Source organism: Grus americana, chromosome 24 (assembly GCF_028858705.1).
Source record: "Grus americana isolate bGruAme1 chromosome 24, bGruAme1.mat, whole genome shotgun sequence".
Taxonomy (NCBI): domain Eukaryota; kingdom Metazoa; phylum Chordata; class Aves; order Gruiformes; family Gruidae; genus Grus; species Grus americana.
Window position 1 is genome coordinate 6,961,060 of NC_072875.1, and position 21,171 is coordinate 6,982,230.

Consider the following 21,171-nt stretch of genomic DNA (forward strand, 5'->3'; position numbering starts at 1 on the left):
TCAGCAAGCAGAAAACACAAGTGCTTCAAATACAGGTGAAACACAGAATAAAGGCTGCTCCCTCTTATGAGGCAGCTGGAACCCGGTAAGAGAGTGTGCTTGAAAAACAAGAGAGAGAAGGAGAGGCAGAGAGGGTTATTCAGTCCACAGTTCAAGTTAATTTATATTGAGATTGGTGTTTGCCGCTCAGATGGTGTGTCAGTTTTGCCAGGCAGCTGATGGACAGAGGAACAAGAAACTGGAGTGGCCTGACCCATAACAATGAACGGTGATGGTCTGGGGGGAAAGGGTGAATAAGAGAGGACAGATCGGTCAGATGAATGTTCTCATTTCTTGGGTGGATTGGAGCTCTTGTGCCAAGAAGTTATCAAAAGGCAAGGCTGGAAGCTATTTCAGTGCTTCGTTCTGACATTCAAAACAGTCTTTTCTTTTTTTCTAACAGGTTGGGAAGTTGTTTTACCCCTTTTTCAGAAAGACTGAGGACACTTAGTTTCTGCCTAAGAATCTTGTAGTGTTGAGGAAGCCCATAAAGAAGGATTTCCTTTTTGCCCAGAATAAACACACTTCTAGAGGGCCTTTCTCTATGGGTGTCAGAGCACTTACAGTTGTTAATGAATCAGTTTGTCAATGCAGTATTATTTCCCCTTTTTTCTGAACAGATGAGGAAATGGTAGCACAAAGATCACAATGGAAGGACAGCCCAATACATCTGCTCCCAAGACATGCAATGGGACATGCAAGGAGAATGTTACATGGACTTTTGGACACACAAGTACACACACATGCAGAATCTATACAGAGCATGTGCTTACAGGATCTGAAAAGTACAAACATGTGCTGCCTGTGGTAGCTCAGCGAATGCGACAGGACTACTTGCTCCCTTGGCCCTCCAAAATTTGCTAGAGAGACAGACAAGTAGCGTACTGGGAGGAAACACCCTCTGTGTGTTGGTCTGACACTATGGGTGTGGGCAACTGATGCAATGCTTCCTCACGTGATCATGGGAGCATGTTGCCGTGCCATACGTGAGGCTGATTTGCCACCTCACTTCTCATGACTGGTTCACCTCTCTGCAGGACGGAGAGGTCAGCCCTGCACAGCACCATGCACAAGCTTCATTCGGTCAGGATCCCACTCTGCGTTGCCCTCTTGAAGATTTTAGGGATGGCTTAAGGAGACTAGCCTTGGTAACCAAAGGCAGTCCTTGGGATCATCAAAAACCCCAACCTGCTGGTATTTTCAAGATCCACCCCTTTGCCTGTGTTATCCAGAGATGGTGTTTTTCAGGAAATAACTCATTTTCCTATGTTTCAACCTTGATTCACAGACTGGAAACACTAGTGCAAAAAGCCATGTAAGTTCTTCTGAAGTCCAGAAATGATACTAAGGTACAACCAAGGCAAGATCAAATTCAGTCTACAAATGATCACCATGAAAGACCAACTGACGCAAAGACCTTTATCTTATAGTAAAATCAGCATCTACTGTATACTTACGAGGAAAAAAAAAAACACACGGCTGTTTGAAGTCTTTTAACACCATCATCTCACTATACAAGTCTGAAAGTGCAAGGCTGCTTTCTGTTTCAAACTCTAGACTTTGCTAGGTTCTCAGAAACCAGGAAAATAGGCTGCTAAAGAAGCCCTAATCTAACCCTAAAGAAGAAAAACCCTTGCTTGTTTAACTGTCCTGTTTTAACATTGTACAAATGTTAGAGATAGAATCATAGAATCATTTAGGTTGGAAAAGACCTTTAAGATCATCGAGTCCAACCATAAGATCCTTCTGTAGAGCCTCCCTACGCTCAAGCAGATCAATACTCCTGCCCAACTTGATGTTTGTGAATTTGAAATTAAAATAAAATTAAAAATTAATATGAACTCTAAAATCTAACGCTAAAAAATAAAAAAGTTTTTCTTTATTGTATATATTTAAAACTGAAATAATTTGAAAATTTTACACCTACAGTTTCTGTCCAAGAGGGTGCAATTTTTTCCTAGGCTTTTGACTTGCAGAAATCTTTTTTAAGAAAGGCAATCTGAGCTGTGATGATAAAATATTTTCAAGTCTTTGACTTTCTCATTGAACAGGGAAATGATCCATCTCCCCCAGCTCTAACTACAAATGGTGGGGGGCAGGCCTCCAACCTCTGGCTAAAAGCTGTAGAGGATACCTCATAACCAGTGTCCCTTTGGTGGTTAACATCATTCCTCAAAGCTACTCAACTGTCTTTTTGACAAGTGGTTGCATATACTCACACAGAAGATGTGGATATATGAGTTTTTGTTTTGTTACACCTCATAGACTGCTATAAAGGACCACAGTCTCCTATTTTCCCCTTCTCCATCAAACAGCTCTCCAGTTTCATATGGTTGCTTCTGCCCTGGCAGAGCACAAATCTAGTTGCAGATGGAAAGAGAAGTGCCCTCTGGTGAAGCCCATACAGTCCATTAGTGCAGCTGTCACTAGTGTCACTCTGGAGCACTGGTATAAACACCGACTATTACTGCGTGACCGACTCCATCTTCAGGAGCCCCTTGAACCATGGCACATTTGTGGGATGCTGAACTAAGTGATGAAATGTGTCATTTACAACAGCATTTGCAGCATGAACTCTGTCCTGGCAGTCTCATGTCCCAGTCTGTACAGCGTTCATGGAGACTGGTAGAGTCTGGCAGAACTGCAAGAGCAAGATCCTCAGGCCATTAACAATGACAAAGGAGCTCCAGGGGGCGCGGGATATGGTCCTACACAAAGAGCGGAGTTTGTTGATATGCAGGACAACAGCACAAATGCACGATACATGCTTTGCTTTTATTTAAGATTCAGCAGATGTGGAAAGGGTCTTTCCTTACCTTGATCCATTCATGTGGTCATATTCCCTTTTTACATTCACCCGGACAGGCTGATTAATCCACTCCTGCTGAGGAGGCAAAGGGTTGATTTTGTGCGGCTGGCCATAGTCAGGGTTCCCTGAGGCTGTCATATCTGCCTTGGGGAGGTGAGTGGCAGCGCCGTACGTGGAGTCAAAGAGGGACTGGTCGTCGCTCACCACCGACAGAGCCTCCTGAGGAGAAAAAAAAAAAACAAGTGCTCAGAGTCATGACTAAACTAGTAACTCCACTCTTATTCTCTCTTTGAGCTGGTGAGCACCTGCAAGGGCCTCACAGCTGCCCAGCGCTGTCTGAAATTGCCATCTGCCAGGATTGCAGATTGAATCAGATTCTGTGGGGTCCATTAACCCGTATGCAAAACCAGTGGGTTGCTTTTCTAGCTGCTGTGTTGTTCTGGGTGGGGCAAGAGTTAAGGTTAACTTGACTTCTGCAAACAGTAAAGGTGGCTGCTGGGTGCTATATCATTCTCACTGCTTGCTGTAAGCAGCTTCATCTGCTATTTCGTATAGTTACCTGCCCACCTGCCTGCACTTGCTGGTCCAAAACCAACCAGAGAGATATGTAGCATGTAACATTTCTGGAGTGTCATTTGAAGGTCTATACATCTTCTTTCAAAGGGTTTTGTGTGGTGTTTATATTTTGAGGTTTCTAGTGAAGGAGAAGCAGTCAGTACAGGTCAGAGTTATGGGTGTTAGTGGTGGGATAAAAAATGCATTACTTTACACTTTTTGTTTATTTTGTGGGAAATGTAGGACTGGTGAGTTACCAAACTGCATTTCTAGAAATGCTTAAAAACAGGAAATTGTTATCCTTTTTTTTTTTTTCCTCCTGAAACTCCCAATGTTGACAAAAAGTTTTGACTATCAATTTCCTTCCATTGATGCGCTTGGGTTTTCTAAATGAAGCATGCCAGGCTCATAAAGGCTTTGGCACAGTCCTGCCTTATTCAAAGTGCATCTGACAGGGTCTGCATGTTCTTTATGGAGCTAAGTTAACCGCACATAACACAGCTGCCATTATGGCTGGCAAGCCAGAAACTGAACGAGGAACCTCCCGAACTAAAAGCACACACTACTTTAATGTGAGTTAATGGAGCACACCTCTGAAACAAAGGCAGCAACAGACTCACCTACTTGGTGGACCCAGCATTCAAAAGACCCGTAACATCGATGGGTACGCAGCAGTGGGTCACCCCTGAACACACAGACACTGTCTTTGCTTTGAAAGCTGGTGTGTTGCTAAACCCTCAGTGCTCCAAATTCACCGGACACAGTCCAAATCATGAGCTTTTAAAAATAATAAATTATTGCTCTCTCCCCGCCTCCCCCCAAGTAGTCGTTTCTGAGGTTAGTTTTGCAAACTTTTTCCACAACCAGGGAGGGAAACAGAAATTCTGAAAACTTAGAAAAGCGCAGCTGCTGGAATCCTCCGATTACATGAGAATCTAAGGGCAAATCAGATATTACCAGGCTCATGAGATCATTACAAAAAATGTCAATAGCTAAGGGTCTACTGGGTAAATATGAGAATCCCTCTCAGCTTGAAATTAGCTCACTTAGAAAGAGTCAGGCTAGTGCTCTGCATTTACAAATATCAGCACTTTTCTATCTCAGATCTCAGATCGCGTAACAAAACCAAATAAACCTGAGTAGCCTAGAATTTAAGCGGGCCTGACTAAGCTTGAATTAGGAGGAACCCTCAAATATCTGCATAAGTCCTGCTGAAGTTACAGTATTCACTGTAAAAATTTTGTAAGCAACCTCTCACACTGATCAGCTGTGATGCCTACAGCCTTTAAAAAACAAAAATGAGAGCTTTTACCCCACACTGCCTAATGCTGTGTGTCGGAAGGAGCTCAGAGCATGTTTATCCTTTCCAGCAGCTTTTTCTTGGTGATGCACAACCCTTCAAAAATACCCCCTCCCTTTTTGTGCTTTAATTAGAGTAAGCTAGGGAGTGGAAGGTGCCCCTTGGAAGAATTTCCTTGTGGTGCAATCCTGCATGATCACAGCCTTGTGTCAGAAACTCCTTAAAGGGATCAAGGTGATCTCCAGGTTACAAACTTTGCCTGTGTAGAAAGGTACATGAACACGAGATCTTCTGGTCACAGCTCTTAAAAGACAGCAAGCCTTTCCATCAGAGGCAAGAATATGACTTGCTGCTTCTCTGATTTACTGAAATCAGGATGTCAGGCAGGGTTCCTAAATGACACATTTTCTGTAAGTCTCCGCTTCCTCTCAGCACAAAAAAAATTGGGGTTCCCTACAATATAACCTGAGGTGGGAGGGGAACCCCAAATACCTGGGGTGCTGGATTGACTTACGACTGTCTAGACCCAGTCTCAGCTATGCTTCTTACTGGTCAGAGGCAGGGAAACCATGAGTACCACTGTGAATTCACGAAACAAAATTTTTAAATGCTTCTTTTGGAGGTTTCTAGTTTAAAAACATACACAAAGGTGGGGTTTTTAGGAAAACAGTATCTGGGAAAACGCTTTCTCTGCCTAAAGCCATTTTCCTTCTCAAGAAAGGTTCTGACAGAAAAAAAATTGGAAAGCAGGGATCTACTCACACACACAAAAAGAAAAAACAAACAAAACCACCCCAAAGAACAGCCCTGGAGCAGGATCAATGCTTAGGGCTACATCCAAGTACAACTATCTTTACATACACAGGCAAGTACACACTTTTCTCTGATATACAGAATATCTGATGGAGAAGCCTGCCTCCTTGAGATAAGGATCTTCCTTGAAAGACAAAGCGGCTGCTGGGCCCTGCCTACAGCAGCAACTGGCGTTAACGGGGATAATGATAATCTCACGGGCAGGCAACAGTTGCACCGAGCAGCTCTGCATTTTGCTGCTTGAATGCATACAGGCTGCAAACTCTACCGTCTTCAAAACTCTGTCGCACACAGGAAAAGAAATTCAAATGCGATGGCTGCCATCACGGCAGGCCCGAGCAGTTACTGAACCAGGAATCGTTTGAGCTAAAACCCTGAGTTAGTTACAGCCACAAAAGCTACAGACTCAAGGCTCTGGGGGAACTGAAGATACACAGAGCAGATCAGGCAGAGATAGCGGCTTGTAACACCTGCTTATGATGCGGGTCGTGCATGCAATAGCAAACAAGTATTGCTGATTGCATGGAAGGGAAGTTGGGTGGCACACCGCCAGCTCCTGGTGCAATCAGCTTCTCCGTGGTGTGTTCATCTACAGCTTAAGAGAAAAACAAAGGGGTGGAAGCAACAGGTAGCCTTTAGCTGGCAGGGTCAGAGACAGGGACCGCTCAGATAACGTCCCAGCAGTGAGGACGACCTAGGACTCAGTTTAACCCTCTTGGAAGAGGACAGGGCTCTGCTGACCCTGCCAGAGTTTCAGGCTACAGACCCAGATGGGGAACGTGTACAACATTCCTTGTACTCACTATCAGAGGCACTGCTTGGCTGGATTCAGTTTTGAAGGACTAGTCTGTTTAGGAAGTGTTTGGCTTCAGTTCTGGCTGAGGAAGAGATCAACAGTTAAATTGAATACCAGAGGACAAATTTCTATCCCCTGGAACGGAGAGCTACTTAGTGTTTGGTGATGGGCAACTGGGAAAACACATCAAGGTGTTAAAGGTGCTAACATAACCTAACCAGACAGGCCACAGCTCGCCAGGGTTCCCCCCATGCTGTTGCCTCCCGGGCTGTGTCCTTGAGCTGGCCAGACTGAGTCTGAGACAGGGGTCTTGTGTGTATTATTCTGGCGTATATGTTACATTATACTGCCTCTGGGAATAGGCTAGCTTCAGTTTTTCCAGTTTTTAATCACATTCCTGGCATAAATGTGGCAAGTCCTGTCTACGGCAGCTTGCAGCCCAGCGATAGGCAAGTTCAACTCCCTGTAAAGCGCAGCCCCAGCCTTTGCAAGGCAGCCCACCGCTGAACTGCCACAAAGGAAAGGCTCCCACTGCTATGGCTGCTGAAACAGCTTTGCATAGAGCTGGCACACACTTCTGGATCCCTTACATACGAATATATGATATGGCTATTTTTAATAACAGTTTATAGTTGTAAGAGGTCAAATTTGCAGTTTTCCCTTTTTTTAGATGAGCCATCCAGACCCAGGACCCAGGTCTAAGTGCTTCAGTAAGGTGAGGTTTGATTTTGTCCCTGTGCGCTGCAGGAAAAGCAGTCTGTTCTTCAGGTCACACAGGTAGCACGCTGGGGAGGGCTGACACTCCACCAACGCTTCAAGCAAGTTATCCCGAAATGGACGTGGCATGCAAGCTTTAGTAAAAGTTTTCACTTAGTTAATGAATTGAGCAGAACATTTGAGGCAATATATGAACAGAATGGGTCTGACGAAACAACCCCTAGGTAAAAATCAGGGGCAAGTGTGCAACGTAGACATATGATGTGAAACATCATCATTTACCTCGATGGTCTTCCATTCGCAGTCCCTGACACTGTCTTTGTTGCACTGATGACTGCACCAGGATATCCTAATGTCCTCACTAACCTCTAGAGGTTTGCTTTGGACAAGGCTCCTGAAAGTTCAGGTTTTTAACCTTATCCAAAGTTCACTGGAAAGGAAAGTTCGCTAAAGGTTACCAGTTCCCTGGCTTCGGCTCTGGGAGAGAGCTCATGACATCAAGAGCTGGTGAGGTGACAGCAGTCAGTGCTTTCGTCCCAGGTATAACTCAGCGTCTACAATAACAGCTCTTTCCAGGTGCATGCAGTGTGTTTTCACTGAATATTGACTTTGTGCTCTTTACATTCACTTTTCTGGCCATAACCACATTTAAAAGGCATTGCTAAAGATCAAAGGTTCATCCTCCTCCACAAAGTCTGACTTAGAAGAAAATGCTGAGTACTTGAACCATCATGCCATGCATGGAAAGATTGCTTCCATCTCTGGAGGGGTGACTTTTTTCTTTTTCTTTTTTTTTTTTTTTTTTTTGCAATAATATATATTCACCACTCATAGTCCTGCAGGAAAATCACACCTGAAATATCTGTATAAAAAAAATGTTACCAACACAGACCCACTGTCTGAACAGCCCAGATGTACAATGAAAAGCACCAAAATATTAGGCACCAGCAGCGACTAGCCTTACACATGGCTTGAGGTTAGCACAGAGGATCTATTCCTTGAATAGAAATTACTTTGGCACTGCAGTTTTACAAGTCAGCACTTCTGCTGCCAACATCTCATACAAGCAGAAAAGAGATAACATCAGACTTACAAGAAAATGAGTCAAATATAAAATTTTAAAAGGAGCAGAGGCTGTGCTGATCTTGGGGCAGCAAATTCGGATGGATTGGGCGCTGAATTAGGAGGCAGGAAGGCAAGTATTATGATTATCCCTGCCCTTGATCTTTGGTATAACCTTTAGCGAATCATCCTCCTGTCCGTGCCTTTTTTCTCCCTTCAGTCCTCTGTTGCCCGGATCCATGCACACTCTGGGGCACAGAGCCTCGTCCTGTGCTGTTATTGGAACACAAAAAAGGAACCTTTTGGATAATTCCAAGCAAGGCCTGGACTGCAATCCCACACTCTAATATATCTAGTCTTCACAATACACCTAACCAAAACAAAAAGAAAGACCTCTGCAGCTTTTTTCAGCACACTTTTCTTGAGGTTTGCTCACACCACGCCACCTTCCTTACAGGATATTATGTGACTGGTGCAAGGACTCCACATAACTCCCCCTGGAAAATTATAGTCATAGGCATTTTATTGCTAACAACCACAATCCAATCATCTTGTGCCCTTCACAATCAATTTAAGGCCTGCCCCTACAGTGGAGGGTTTGTGGGCTGCAGCTAGCACCAGAGATCCATCATCATGCTGCAGTGAAAACAGCAGGCAGAGCGCCGTCACTGCCAAAGTGCGTTGCCCTATACCTCTTCTATCTACTCGCAGCATTGCACAATGACCAACAAACCCTTCTGTTCACAGTATTTTCCAGCTGAGCTGATGACACTCGGGTTGTGGCAACCCAAATGCTGGTAATCCATGCCACAGAGCTGTCCCTGCCCTGAGGAGGAGGGGCGGGAGGAGGTGCAGTCTTGCTTTCTCTGCTGCTGCAGGACTAAGAATTAAGAAAGCCCCATACCTTTGACACTGTGCTGAAGTTCCTGCAGATTTGAGGCTTTCTTTGTGTATAAAGGAGGGCTTTCATTTAATTATTTCGATGATAGCGCATAGCGGAATAAGTTTGCTCTTACTCTGCACTGGAGACTTGCTCAAAACTACAAACCGAGACAAACTGCGACGCAAGTTTTCCTCTGCAGCTCAGGCTGCCTTTCTTTCACTTTCCACCCAGAGTACTACATCGGAGAGTAACTTGGCAGTCTTAGAACACAGCATCGTTTCTTCACAATTCAAATAAATGGGAAACCACAAGTTAATAACTCATCTAGGAGGAAACAAAGCAGGAATAAGATAGGCATAAATAGCAAAAAAATAGGGATCACGCGAAGCCACCTAAAAAATGAGGCAAAATGATTTTGCAAAATTTCTCATAAGGAAATATATCCTTTTTTTTTATTTTCGCATTCACTATTTCCATGAAATTCCATGTCAAGTGGATAAAAGTAGGCTGCTAAAATGAATGCTTTATTGTTTTGATCTCAAAATCCCCAAAACCTGACTCAAAAAGGAAAAAAAAAAAAACCCAACCTTAAAGCATGCTTCTGTATTTCACTTTTCAGAAGAGCACTTGACATTTATAGGATCTGGACCAATGACTTTTTTTCTCAGCCTAAACTTCACATAAATTGGTTCAGAGCCTATTATGGTTTGTTTCCAACAGGCTGAATACCAAGCAGGAATAACCAGGTCCCATACTCCGCCCCAGCAAGATGCTGCATTGGGGCTGATGAGGAGGATGCTTATGGGCACCAGCCCCAGCCCCATGGGAAATCTCCAGGAGATCCCTCTGGGCAGTCTCAGCACAGGACCAGGACAGGAAGTGGGGGGAAAAAAAAAGAAAGAACCTGCCCAAATTACTGCTGTGCCCTCTTGATCTCTTAAAAGTAATATGGTGAAATCTGAAGCTAAAGAGACTGGGCATGTCTGATAGGCGATTTCCATCGTCTAAGTTCCTAAAGCCTGGAGGTGTTCTGCGGCTCTTCCTTTAAAGAGAATGGCAGCTGTGCTTTGGAGCATGCAACATCCCCGTCAGTCTCCAGCTGGCTTACCTGCATCCCTGGGCCTATAGATAGGGATTTCCCTAAGCATTCCTACCCGTCCGGGGTGCTTCACACCCTGCTGGTACCAAATACACGCTGGGAGTAGCAGAGGAGGTGGATGAGGTCTCTGCCCATTAGCAGACGAGGGACAAACCACAGTTTCTGGCTTCTGTTCCCAGAAGGTTTGGGAGAATTCCTGCCCAGTTCTGCCAACCAAGACATGTGAGATGATTTAGGATGAGTACTGAACCTTGGGGGTAAAACTTTAAGCCTGTTAAAAGTGCTGGAAGCTTTACCATTGGCATAGGTTGAGCCAGGTTTCATTTTTTTGGCAGCTCATTTAACTACAAAGGGATTCGCCTCCATGAATTAATCAGCATAACTCTGCCGTGGCGGGAGGACTATATGATCCCTCAAAATGTTTTCCAAGCCATGTCACGTTTCCAGAAAATCAATCAGCCTTTGCCACGTATTAACACTCTCCTTGGCCAGTTTACCGTGCTTACATCATCACTGATCTCACAGCTTTTCTGCTCCAAAGTTGCCCATGCTCACAAAGAATACCTTGACACTGCATGGGTGATTGCTTTCCAGAGCTGGGCAGTCAAATCCACCTAGCTCTAGTTCACCTTCCTTTTTTTTTCCTCACCCTCGTAAAATAATTGATTTGCACTGAGCAGATGCATTTGTAAACAGAGACACATGAATATAACTGTGAACATACACACTTCAGTAAATATTATTGTAGCATTTTTATGGTCTTTTCTGCTGAAGACACATGGAGGGAAACTGCAAGATGGTTTCAGAGTCTGGCTTCCTGACAAACCCAAACTATCCTGAAGAATAAATGCAGTCTACTGCTACACAGAAAATCTGTGCTGACCTCAGCTTTGTCCTGAAGCCCCTGCTGCCTGACTCCTCTCCTTGATGTAGTGCCAGAGGCTGCTTTTCGGTGGCAAATATTTCATCAGGAGTTTGCAGACTGACCAAGCACTTTGCTTCAGAAAACTTGAGCTCACTTTAAACTGCATTTGCCTATCGCAGTAGTGCCACCGTTTCTCTGAAAGGAGAGCTTTTTGGTGGTATTTTTACTCATACCAGAAACTGAGACTATATAACGATCCTGTTGGTTTTGTTTTCCACATGCAAAGAGCAATCGAATCTTTTCAATGTAAATGTTTCACCCTAGAAAGGAAAACAATAAAGTACTGGGGGGGTTTGTCATGAGAGAGGGTATGTCACACCTATGTGCTTCCTCTTTCAGGCTGCCTTAGAAAAGGACATAAAGTGGAGTCTTAAAAGCATGAAGGAATAGGTGCAAACCACAAAAATCTTATCTTTTCAGTTTGGCTTCCTATTGCCAAAGCATTGGAAACTGTAAAAAGAGTGTTCTCCCTGGAATTTGAGATCTGGGAGGTGGCAGTTTAGAGAGACACAAATATTTCAGGTTCTTCTGAGCTCTGACTCACTGCTACACCAATGCCCATTCATTATTTTTTATTTCACTTTGATACCATTGTCCCAGTTACATTCACAAACACCGCAATCGTATCCTGTTTTGTTCTCTGACACCATTCCCTTCACAATCGCAGGAAGCCCATCAGGAAACATTCATCGGGTGCTGTTATGTTTCCATCCGCAGAGAACAAAACATGCACTTTCAGCCCAAGATGACTTATTCCAGACTAAGGAAAAACAACAGCATGAAAGAATCAAAGCAGAGTCTCCAGGAGAGAGCGCAGTATGTGCTTCTCCCGTGAAACAGGGGTAGGAGCCCTGAGCAATGCTCAACGCCTCTTACCTAGGGAATGCTTTGTGATGGAAAGGTTCAGCCAAAAGGAAATAAAAGGCATAATCCATCACTGACATCTACAGTGCATATTGCAAGGTCTGGACACTGTATCAGAGGGGGCAAATACAAGTCCAACACAGTCCTGCAGCTGAATCCTAAACCAGATGTGGCTTGAGATTTCAAGCATTAGGGCTCGAGTCTATTTGCGTTCTGGGTTTGGCCCCGGTCCCTGGGCTATGTTGTGATTAAATCTGTGTTCAGGGTCTCAGTGCTCATGATATTCAGAACATAAATTCAGTGTTTCAGTTAGGTTTGTTGTCAACTGTAAGTACAGAGATAAGAGGAAAAGGGGGACATGGTTCAGGACTCATAGGAACCGACTTTTTCCCAAAAAGCATATGCATATGCTCGATAGAGCACTGTGAAACTGTTATCTGCCTCTTAACCAGAAAAATGGCATTTACTGGGATGAACAAGTCCCAAGGTTGAGATTTGCAAAAGAGCCTGAAGTTACACAAATCACATTCACATTTAGCAGGAGTTGGGAGCCACAGTCCCTAGAATCCCTCTAAAATATTAGGCTTAAACCTCATGAGACTGCCCAGTCAAAAGACGAGTAGTTAGCAACAATACTGGGACCAGGTTTTCCATTTCCTTTGCCCACCGATCCTGGCTGCAAACGCAGGTGCCATCATTGCCCAGCTAAGTGCTTAATAAAGCCGTGCATTGATGCCTTCTGCAGAATACCCAGTCTCTCCTGGCTCCTTATCCAGTTCCCAACTGGTCTCCTCCACTTGGCAGCGGAACTGACGGCTGCCACCCCGCTGGGATGGCATGGATCTGTGTTTTTCTTGTGCACCGAGCCCAGCCCCTGTGGCTCCAGTGACGAGATTGTTTCTGCATACGCCTATAGGAAAAGCAGAGATTTTGTGAACAAGCCTGCTCGTGGCATTCCAAGGAAAATAGCTCAGCGGGATTACACTGAGATATGTTCTTTGTCAATCTCAATCGAGATATTTGAACAGGAAAACCCAGTTTACACCACTGGAAGTTCCCAGGGGCTTTTCATTTCTTTACAAAGAAACACTGATGTTTTGATTTTGGTGCAAGAGAAAGGTCCTGGAAGGATTCAGGGATAGCCATCACTCTTACGTCTTGGACAAAAAGTTATGGGTCCAAATCCCCTACTGGCACCTGGGCTAGAACCCAAAGTTAACATTACAATACAAAGAGGAGTTGACAAGGTGCTATTCTTCCTAGCGATACCAAACATCACAGAGAAAAGACTACCCTACCAACACTCCTCTTTCAGGAAACTGAAATACTAAAATAACTTCTGATGCCTAATACTATAGCAAAGCTATTGCTGAAGACAAACAAACAGCCTAAATACATACATCTAACTCCATCTCTGGTGTCCCTTCTACTGGCATCTGCCAGTGAATGCTGCCTTCTGGCTAACTCAACAGCAGAAGATGTGAGAGTAAAAATAAAAAATATTGGTTCTGTTTACAGCTGTGTTAATGTCCCCGTGTCTTGGTTTCCCTATTTGTGTGATGGCTGCCCCCAAAAGAGCTCAGATTTTGTAGAATGCTCCAGTGTGCTCGGAAGAAGGAGGTCACAGAGGTGACAAGTGTTATCCTAGGACTAGAACTGCTAGACAAAAGTAAAACTTACTCTCCTCTGAGGCTGAGCAAAAAACTTACCAAAATCTCTTATCTGTAACCATTAACAGAAAGTCTGTTGGTTTTATCAGCGTGGTACTGAGCCTTGCATAGATAAACAAGGTCTCTTGCTACTGCCACCTCAAGAAGTCTGCGCCCAGGGATAGTTTTCCACACCTGTAAGACCTAATGGCTGCTTCTGCCGGCTCCCCTTGGCCCCGGTGAAGCAGACGAGGGAGGCAGAGGCCATGAATGAATCCATAGCAGGGAGTTTCGAATGTTTTGCTGCAGGGAAAGCAGGCAAGAAGCGGAGCACAGGTTCTCAGTATGTTTGGGGGGCAGAGGGCTGGGAGCCAAGGCTGGCAGTAGTCACATCCCAGCACTGAGGCAGATTCAGTGCTAGGGCTTTCGGTAGGTCGCTCTGCATCCCGGCATTCTCCTTTACCGGAGGTGATGCTAAAAACACATAGACCCAAGGACCAGTTTGGGGCTGATTCTGTCAGGTTTCTGTCATCTCTAGGACCTTCACTCAGACCTCCACATGATCCACACAATCCCTCAGCTCACGTGCAAATCCCCACCTGTAGCAATTAATTTCATGGTTTGGTTTGGGCTTAATGAAAATCATTAGCTGAGGCCTGATAACTGTGACGTACGGAGCTGTCAGGCTCCTACTTTCATAGCAATATGCCTAATAGACAAAGCCAGTATCTCAGGGGTGCCATGCAGACAGACATGAGGTTGTTACGTTAATTTTACTGCACGGGAACCAATGCAGAGCAACCAAACACTCTGCACAAAGTCATTTGGTAGAGTGTAGCTAAACTAAGAATAAAACCCAGTCCCCCAAAAAGAGCTTACTTTCCTATAGAGAAGAGGATTACCTTTACATGCAACACTTTGTGATGTTTTCTGAGATGACTGCAGCACATTTTCCTTTTGCTGAAGAGTTTCTTACACTCAAATCGTGCTAACATAAATAAGAAGCAGGCCTCTCAGCACATCTCCATGTTCTTAGCAGAGCTGATACGGCTGGTCTTATCTCTAACAGGGCAAGTCCCCTGAGCCGTGTTGAAAAGCCTTTTATCAGATGCAATTTAAAGAGAGCTCTTTCTGAGATGTAGTTCTGCAGCTCTGGCAGGAAAGTGGGGCTTCTGACTAAATCTCCTCTGGTTTTGTTTAGCATTGGGGTGAGGGAGTAGGACAAGGTCCTATTTGTGGGGTCGGCAAGACAGGGCCGCTCCTTGCGCCTTCCCTGAAACAACGCTCTACTCCCTCAGTCAGAGGAAAACCCTGTCAAAAATGGCTTAACGATCTTCTAATATTTCCATGCAATTAAAGGCCACATCTGTCTCACAGACCCCGTCCTCCTTTGCTAATGTACAGACATGAACTAAACAGTCTGTCTTGTCGATTCGCAGGGTAACAAAGGGGCCTATTCATAACACAGGCACTTTGGCTATTTTGTGTGTGTGAAATGAAATAGAGTTTGCATTTGGAGAATAACCTGTGTTGGAGCTAGCAAGAGATTTCTGCTCTAATAAATCAATCAGCTTTACCAGCTAATAAAATAGCCCCCCTCCTAATTCCGACTGTGCTAACCAGACAGCCACCCTACAGAGAGGCAACTACGGTTTCTGTGCAAAAGCGAGAACCTACGCTAGCATGCTATTAAAACTCTTAGGAGGATTTTTTTTTTTTTTTTTTTTTTTTTTAAAAAAAAAGGTATTGGCTTGGCTGGAAGTTTTGAAGCAGCTCAAGAGAAGGAGTTCTCCCCGGCCCAAGGAATTTGGGTGTCATCTCTGTGGCCTCAGCTGCACTAGTCAGTGGGTATGTGTTTTACCACTGCCTTTAGCTGGCTGAAAGCCAGGTACGGTTCTGCTCTTTCTTGTCTTTGCTCAGTTCTTTCTGAAGAAAATTGCAGAGAGGAAAAAAAAAAAAAAGCCAATAACCAACCACCCTTCAAAGACCCATTTCTGATTTGTTAGTGAAATTGAGGGCTTAAAAAAAGAAAACAAATTGAGACACACATTGGCATAGTCCCAAACCAATACCAACATTATGTTTTGCCCTGACTAAGAGTTTCATGCAATACCTGCACGTATATCCACACGGAGAGGGCAGTGTAAGGAATACATTACTGCTTGTTTAACACTTTGCTTGTAAATGCCTTGGGGAAATGGGCTGTTAGAGGGGTTTTTTTTCCTCTTTTCTGAGCCCAGCACCTTGGCGTGCTGGTCCATATTTAGTCATCTGTATCTCTGTATCTCTGCTGTCTTAGTGCTTTCACAATACAAACAAATACACTAATAATGTTCACACCTCAAGCTACCTCATTTCCTCAGCTTTCAAGTGAGCAGGAAGTGTACAGGAAGCATAGAAAAGATGGTCCTGTGGTTTCAATATTAGAGTGATATTTGGGAGATGCGGGCTCCATCTAGACAGCAAAATTGTTTGTTCAACTCAAGTGAAAGCTCTCTGCGTAAAATGAGGGGCAAAAATGGGTGTCAAGGCCACAGGGTAAGAGATGGACAAACCTAGAATGTGGCAACACGCTGTTTTCCAATCCTGAGAAAATTATGGAGGCTGTGAGACAGTTTCCAATCCTGACGTTGGACAAAATGTCAAAATGATTATCCAAAGAAGTCCACCTTAAGTTAACTGAAATATTTTGTTTCAGATATTTTGAATGTTTCGTTGCAGTTTTAGCCTTTTCAGTTTTCTTAAAATATTGCAATTGGCTTATGTTTCTAAATAAAGAGTAGTTTCAAAACAAAAATGGAAAACTTGAGAAAGCTCGAAGTAGGGCTTTCAGCAAATGAGAAAACTGTCAAAAATCAACCTTTACAGTGAATAGGTAGGGCTTTGTTAAATTTGCATCTTTCTAATGAAAAGACACTAAGTTGAAAAAGATCAGACCGTATCTAACATGCATCTTCTTGTATATGTCCCAGATACAAACACAGGGTGAATTCTGTTACAATTTTGGAGACTGGGCCAAGTAAGTCTCTTCAGGTTTGCTACCATGCCAGGAAAGCCAGCAGAAGTTCTGCCTTTATCTTTAGGGTGATGATCAAATATTCCTTGTAGGTGTTCGCATATTTGTGCATTTAAATGTGAATGCATGAATGACTCTGACTCAAACACACAAAATATGCACTATCTGTCCTGGCAAAATTTCAGTATCTAAGCAGTTGTAGCCTGTAGACTTTTAATGATATTTTTAAGACTTTATACAGACACCTAAAGAAGCAATTAGATGCTTAGAAATAGTTTAAGAAAATCTGTGAAGTTCTTAACTCTGGCTGATTTCATTTGCCTGCGCAGGTACCTCAATATCTTTAAGATTTGGCATTTTGATATCCTGGTGAATAAAACTACAGGAGATTCCTATCCTGGAGGGAAGCAGAGGTCTCCAAGAGACATACGTAAGGACCAAATAAAAAGTGGAGCCCCTGTCTGGGATACCTGACACAGACTGGGCTGACCAGCTCTTGCAAGCCTGAGCTGCATCCTCAGGGGGTCTGATCCTCCTCCCGGCACAAGGGTGATCCCCACAACGGACAGGTTCTTACTGGTTTGGAAAGGTACCACATAAACATCCAAGGGAAGAAGTGTGTCTTCCTCATGGCAAGTCTAACAGTCGCTTTCCTCATCAGCATCCTCTTAAGAGCAAGTATTTGGCTGGCCAATACCCAGTAATTCAGCGGTGCCTCTTTGTTAGCTGCCCTGTCTGTTCCTGTTAGTTCGTGATGATGACGAAGACAATTTCTCTTCAATGGGGAAAACAAAGAGATTTGAAACATTGCTTCAGATGATGTTTATAGGATGAACAGTAAGAAAGACAAATCAGCTCCTCACACACAATATAGCTTTGAGGGGACCTGGGGTCTGTTGGGTGACTTGGTGACAAAACACCTTATAGAGCTGCTACAAAATAGGGGCAATAGTGAAAGTGACCTTTTGGGTAAAGCACTTCAAAATTAATGGATGCAAAACGCTGCGTAAGAGCTAGGTATGAACAATCCAGAAAACACAGGAAGAAAGAGCTCATATTAAAATGCACACGCTTACTCACACAGCAATGGCAGTTCTCAGAAGAAAGCTATAAAGTGGGGATGGTGGTATTACAGCAGCACTTTGAGAGATTTTGAGAGATATTATGGCCTCTCTTGTACCTTGGCGCTGTACGCATTCAACTCTCCCCCCAGACTCACTCCTTTTGGTTGGGAATGAGAAGGTAACACAGGCAGAAAAAGCAGAGGCTGGCTTGCAATATTCACTGACTGAAGACATGGGCACCTACTATTTGGCTACACCATAAAAGCTGACAGAAAAATTTTTGCTTCTGAGGTACCTGTTAATAAACCACAAAAAGCTATACAACTGGAAGTCTGGCATGCACCAGTTAATACAGCTAATGAAGGATCAAAAATAAATATTCATGTTGCCAAACCCCTACCTGCAGGTGTGAGAATAGATTGGCCTACCTGGAAATATGAGTCATTTCCCAACAGGAGCTGGCAGGGCAAAAGCTTATATGTGGTAATGTGCTAATGATACAGATAAATGTAGGTGTGGGGAAGCAGAGACGGTGGAGCACCCTCTCTTCTCTTTTCACAGGAGAGCTCAGTAGTCTCCCTCAGCTTCCAAGGGCTACAGATCAGATCAGACCATCAGACCACGTCTCTCACTTTAGAAAAACAATGAAGTTTAGGGGAAGCACCTGAAAAAATGAAATGGCAATGGTTTAATCTCCCTCTTTGGTTGTCCCTTCTGAGCACTTGGTGCCCAAATGGTCTGTCTCACCGTCGTAGGGTGTCCCATAGCTCCCCTGCCAGGTATCTAGGTTGGAAAGGACCTCATGGCAAGATACGTTTTACATATCTTACACTGATGTAATTACAAATGTGCTACTCCCTCCTACTACTTCTTCATGTCACAGTCGACGTAACATGTTTAGGAATGCCAGAGGACCTCAGGGTTATTCACCAGGAAAACAATTTTCTGAGTATCTTCAAAGAAAAGTGTTAGGTGGGTGTTGTTAAACATGTCAAAATATTGCCTTGTTTTATTTCACATACTAAAGGTTGCGTTTAGGGGTAGATTTCACGCCACTTTTCTCATCCATGAAAACCTTTTCTTTAACATGCAATCAGACAAGACACAAAGACATCATTCAGTGAAGGTCAAACAGCACAACTGTAGTAAAATCAGGCTGAGCACCCAATTATTTGGATTCTTATGACACTGCTTTAGATGCTGAGCTGTAGTGTGACATGTAAGTAAGGCGTTTTCTTTAGGGGTATCTTCAAAGGCATAACTATGAATCAAGCAAAATACATTTTCTCCTTCATTCAAAGCTTTTGAAAATCCCACTCTCTGCCTTAACTCAGTTAACATAAAAATTGCATGGAGGTAAAATCTCAATAAGCAGGAGCACGAACAGAGCATTCTGTCTCTGTTTCATTCATCAGGCTTTTTTTCCCTCATACTTGCCTGCTATTCCCATTTCCTTCCTTGCCTTTCACATGAAACATATCCATTGCACACACCCACTCTGCCTCATTTGTTCATATTCACAGGCAAATTGTTTTACAGTGATCTTTTTAAAAAAGACACTTCTTCTGAGCATTTTTTTTTCTGTTTTCTCATGGACAGCAGCAAATGGATTAGCTATTGGGTCCTGGTTACTTTCACAAACAGGGCAGTTTCTCTTGTATTTGTCCATCTCATGCTATCTTGGCCAAATTCTCTTCTTTAACCATTTTCTTATATAAACTAAAGGAACTATTTCTAATTGCTTTTGTTGAATGAAGATGGGATTGACTGTCTGATAAAAACTGACCACCTAACTTAAAAGTTAGATCCAAGCTTAGTAAATCTGGGTAATGTAAACCCAGGTTTGTTTTTTACTTTAGGAGGGAAATTTTTAAGACTTAAGCAGTACAGTATCTTCTTTGGACGTGCCCACATTCTTTTTTTATATATGACCCTAAGTTTTGGCTTAATTTAGATGGAAAGTAAGCCATTCGGCAAGTATTCATAATCCAGGCTTTTAGCTTGTTCTGTGCAGTAAAAAGCACATTGCCAACACTATTTAAAAAAAAAAAATTATCCATTTGAATGAAATTGCTGAGTTAAAAATTGTATAGTTACAGGAACATTCAGTCTAGTCCTCTAAAGACTTAATTCATACATCAGAAGTCAGGGGCCTCCCTCTGCAATTTGTTTGCTTTCTTTTCATTATATTTATGTAATTAATAAGCAGATGTAAGTGCAACTTGTGCTTCTGTTTTCACTAAAGTAACAAATCCACTTAAAATACACAATTCAATAAATATTGAGTATAAAACATTCAGGAAAGATGTTGCCTTTTTGCTCATCTCAAGTCACGGTTTAAGGTGTGTTTAATTGCCTTTAAGTATGACAGTCAAAATTAAGAATGTGCATAAATTGAAACAACCTCAAATGAGAAATGTATATGACCATGACTCATTATATTCGGGTCAACTCATCGATTCACTAGCAGAAGAGTTTACCATTTTGCTGCCCTAAATTCTTTACATAAAGAAAAGAGTATTGCTCAATTCATTAATGATGAATGTTAGCTCAGTGGAACAAGCCACAGGTTAACTGACAAATAATGCATTTGTTTAGAAAGAAAAACACATTTTTATTCAAACTCAGAACACAATCAGCCAGAGAAGCGGAGAAGGAGGTTAATGTATGTGTTACTATGTGGATTATAGTCACACCCTCATGCAGATGCAAACCCTGTGCAAGCTGCAGTAAGAACAACAGGAAATGGCCTGGGGTATTTATAGCATTATTGTGTTTATCCTGAAGTGATGTTCTGCACAGATTATTATGAAGTTTTTCGTGGGAGAGGATACAGCTTGTGTCAGCTGGAGATTTGCATGCACTTTACCCAATATGCTCGCTGCTAAACTTGCATCGTCCCCCCTTTACCTTTCTTTGCTTTTTAAAGGTTTGCTGTAGACTAGGACTTCTCTGCAGCTGACACAATAGGCCACCTCCCTCAGTGCAAACAGGAACCCTGGTAAACACTATGTTTGGCCTAAATCTATTTGTTTTCACCAGATTTACAAATCCACAGTGAGATGTCATGAGAAAAAAAACAAACCCCACACAAGTCAGTGGTCCTGAATGCAGTCTACACCGAGTCAAAAATTCTGTGCATTTTGGGTCCTATTGAGAAAGAAACTGATGATACCAAAAACCTTTTACCAGAACCCAGGGCTCACTCTTCAGGACAGATTAGTCCATTCCTGGGATTCTCTTTGTTTGGAAAATCATTTCCATGTCCTTTGTTTTCAGGTGGGATAATGAAATACCTTTATCCCATCTATCCCTTTCTCCTGGGGAGGCATTCAGCAAAAAGTAATAATTTTCATGGAAAGATCATCTACCTATTCCCAGCCTCGCCATCTTTCTGCTGATTTGAACACTGTAAAGAGACTTTTTCTAATTCATTCCCATAGTCTAAATTTGGCCTGAAGTTTGATAGAGAAAAAAACCCCACATACGGGAGATAAATAGATAGTATAACAACTTATATCTCTGTAGGGTAAAAAGCCCTCCACCCACTCACAAAACCTATGCAAGCATATATCCCTCT

The 21,171-nt window shown here is 43.1% G+C and overlaps 1 protein-coding gene across 5 annotated transcripts in view; it reads right to left on the reverse strand.

Moving 5' to 3' along the window:
• FLI1 (Fli-1 proto-oncogene, ETS transcription factor) overlaps positions 1-21,171 on the reverse strand; it is an 88,531-nt gene that overhangs the window by 35,272 nt on the left and 32,088 nt on the right. For all 5 annotated transcript variants that reach the window (XM_054802902.1, XM_054802904.1, XM_054802901.1 and 2 more), the window contains one exon: positions 2,856-3,067. In XM_054802902.1, the coding sequence (XP_054658877.1) occupies positions 2,856-3,067 (212 nt within the window). The remainder of the gene's footprint in view (positions 1-2,855; positions 3,068-21,171) is intronic.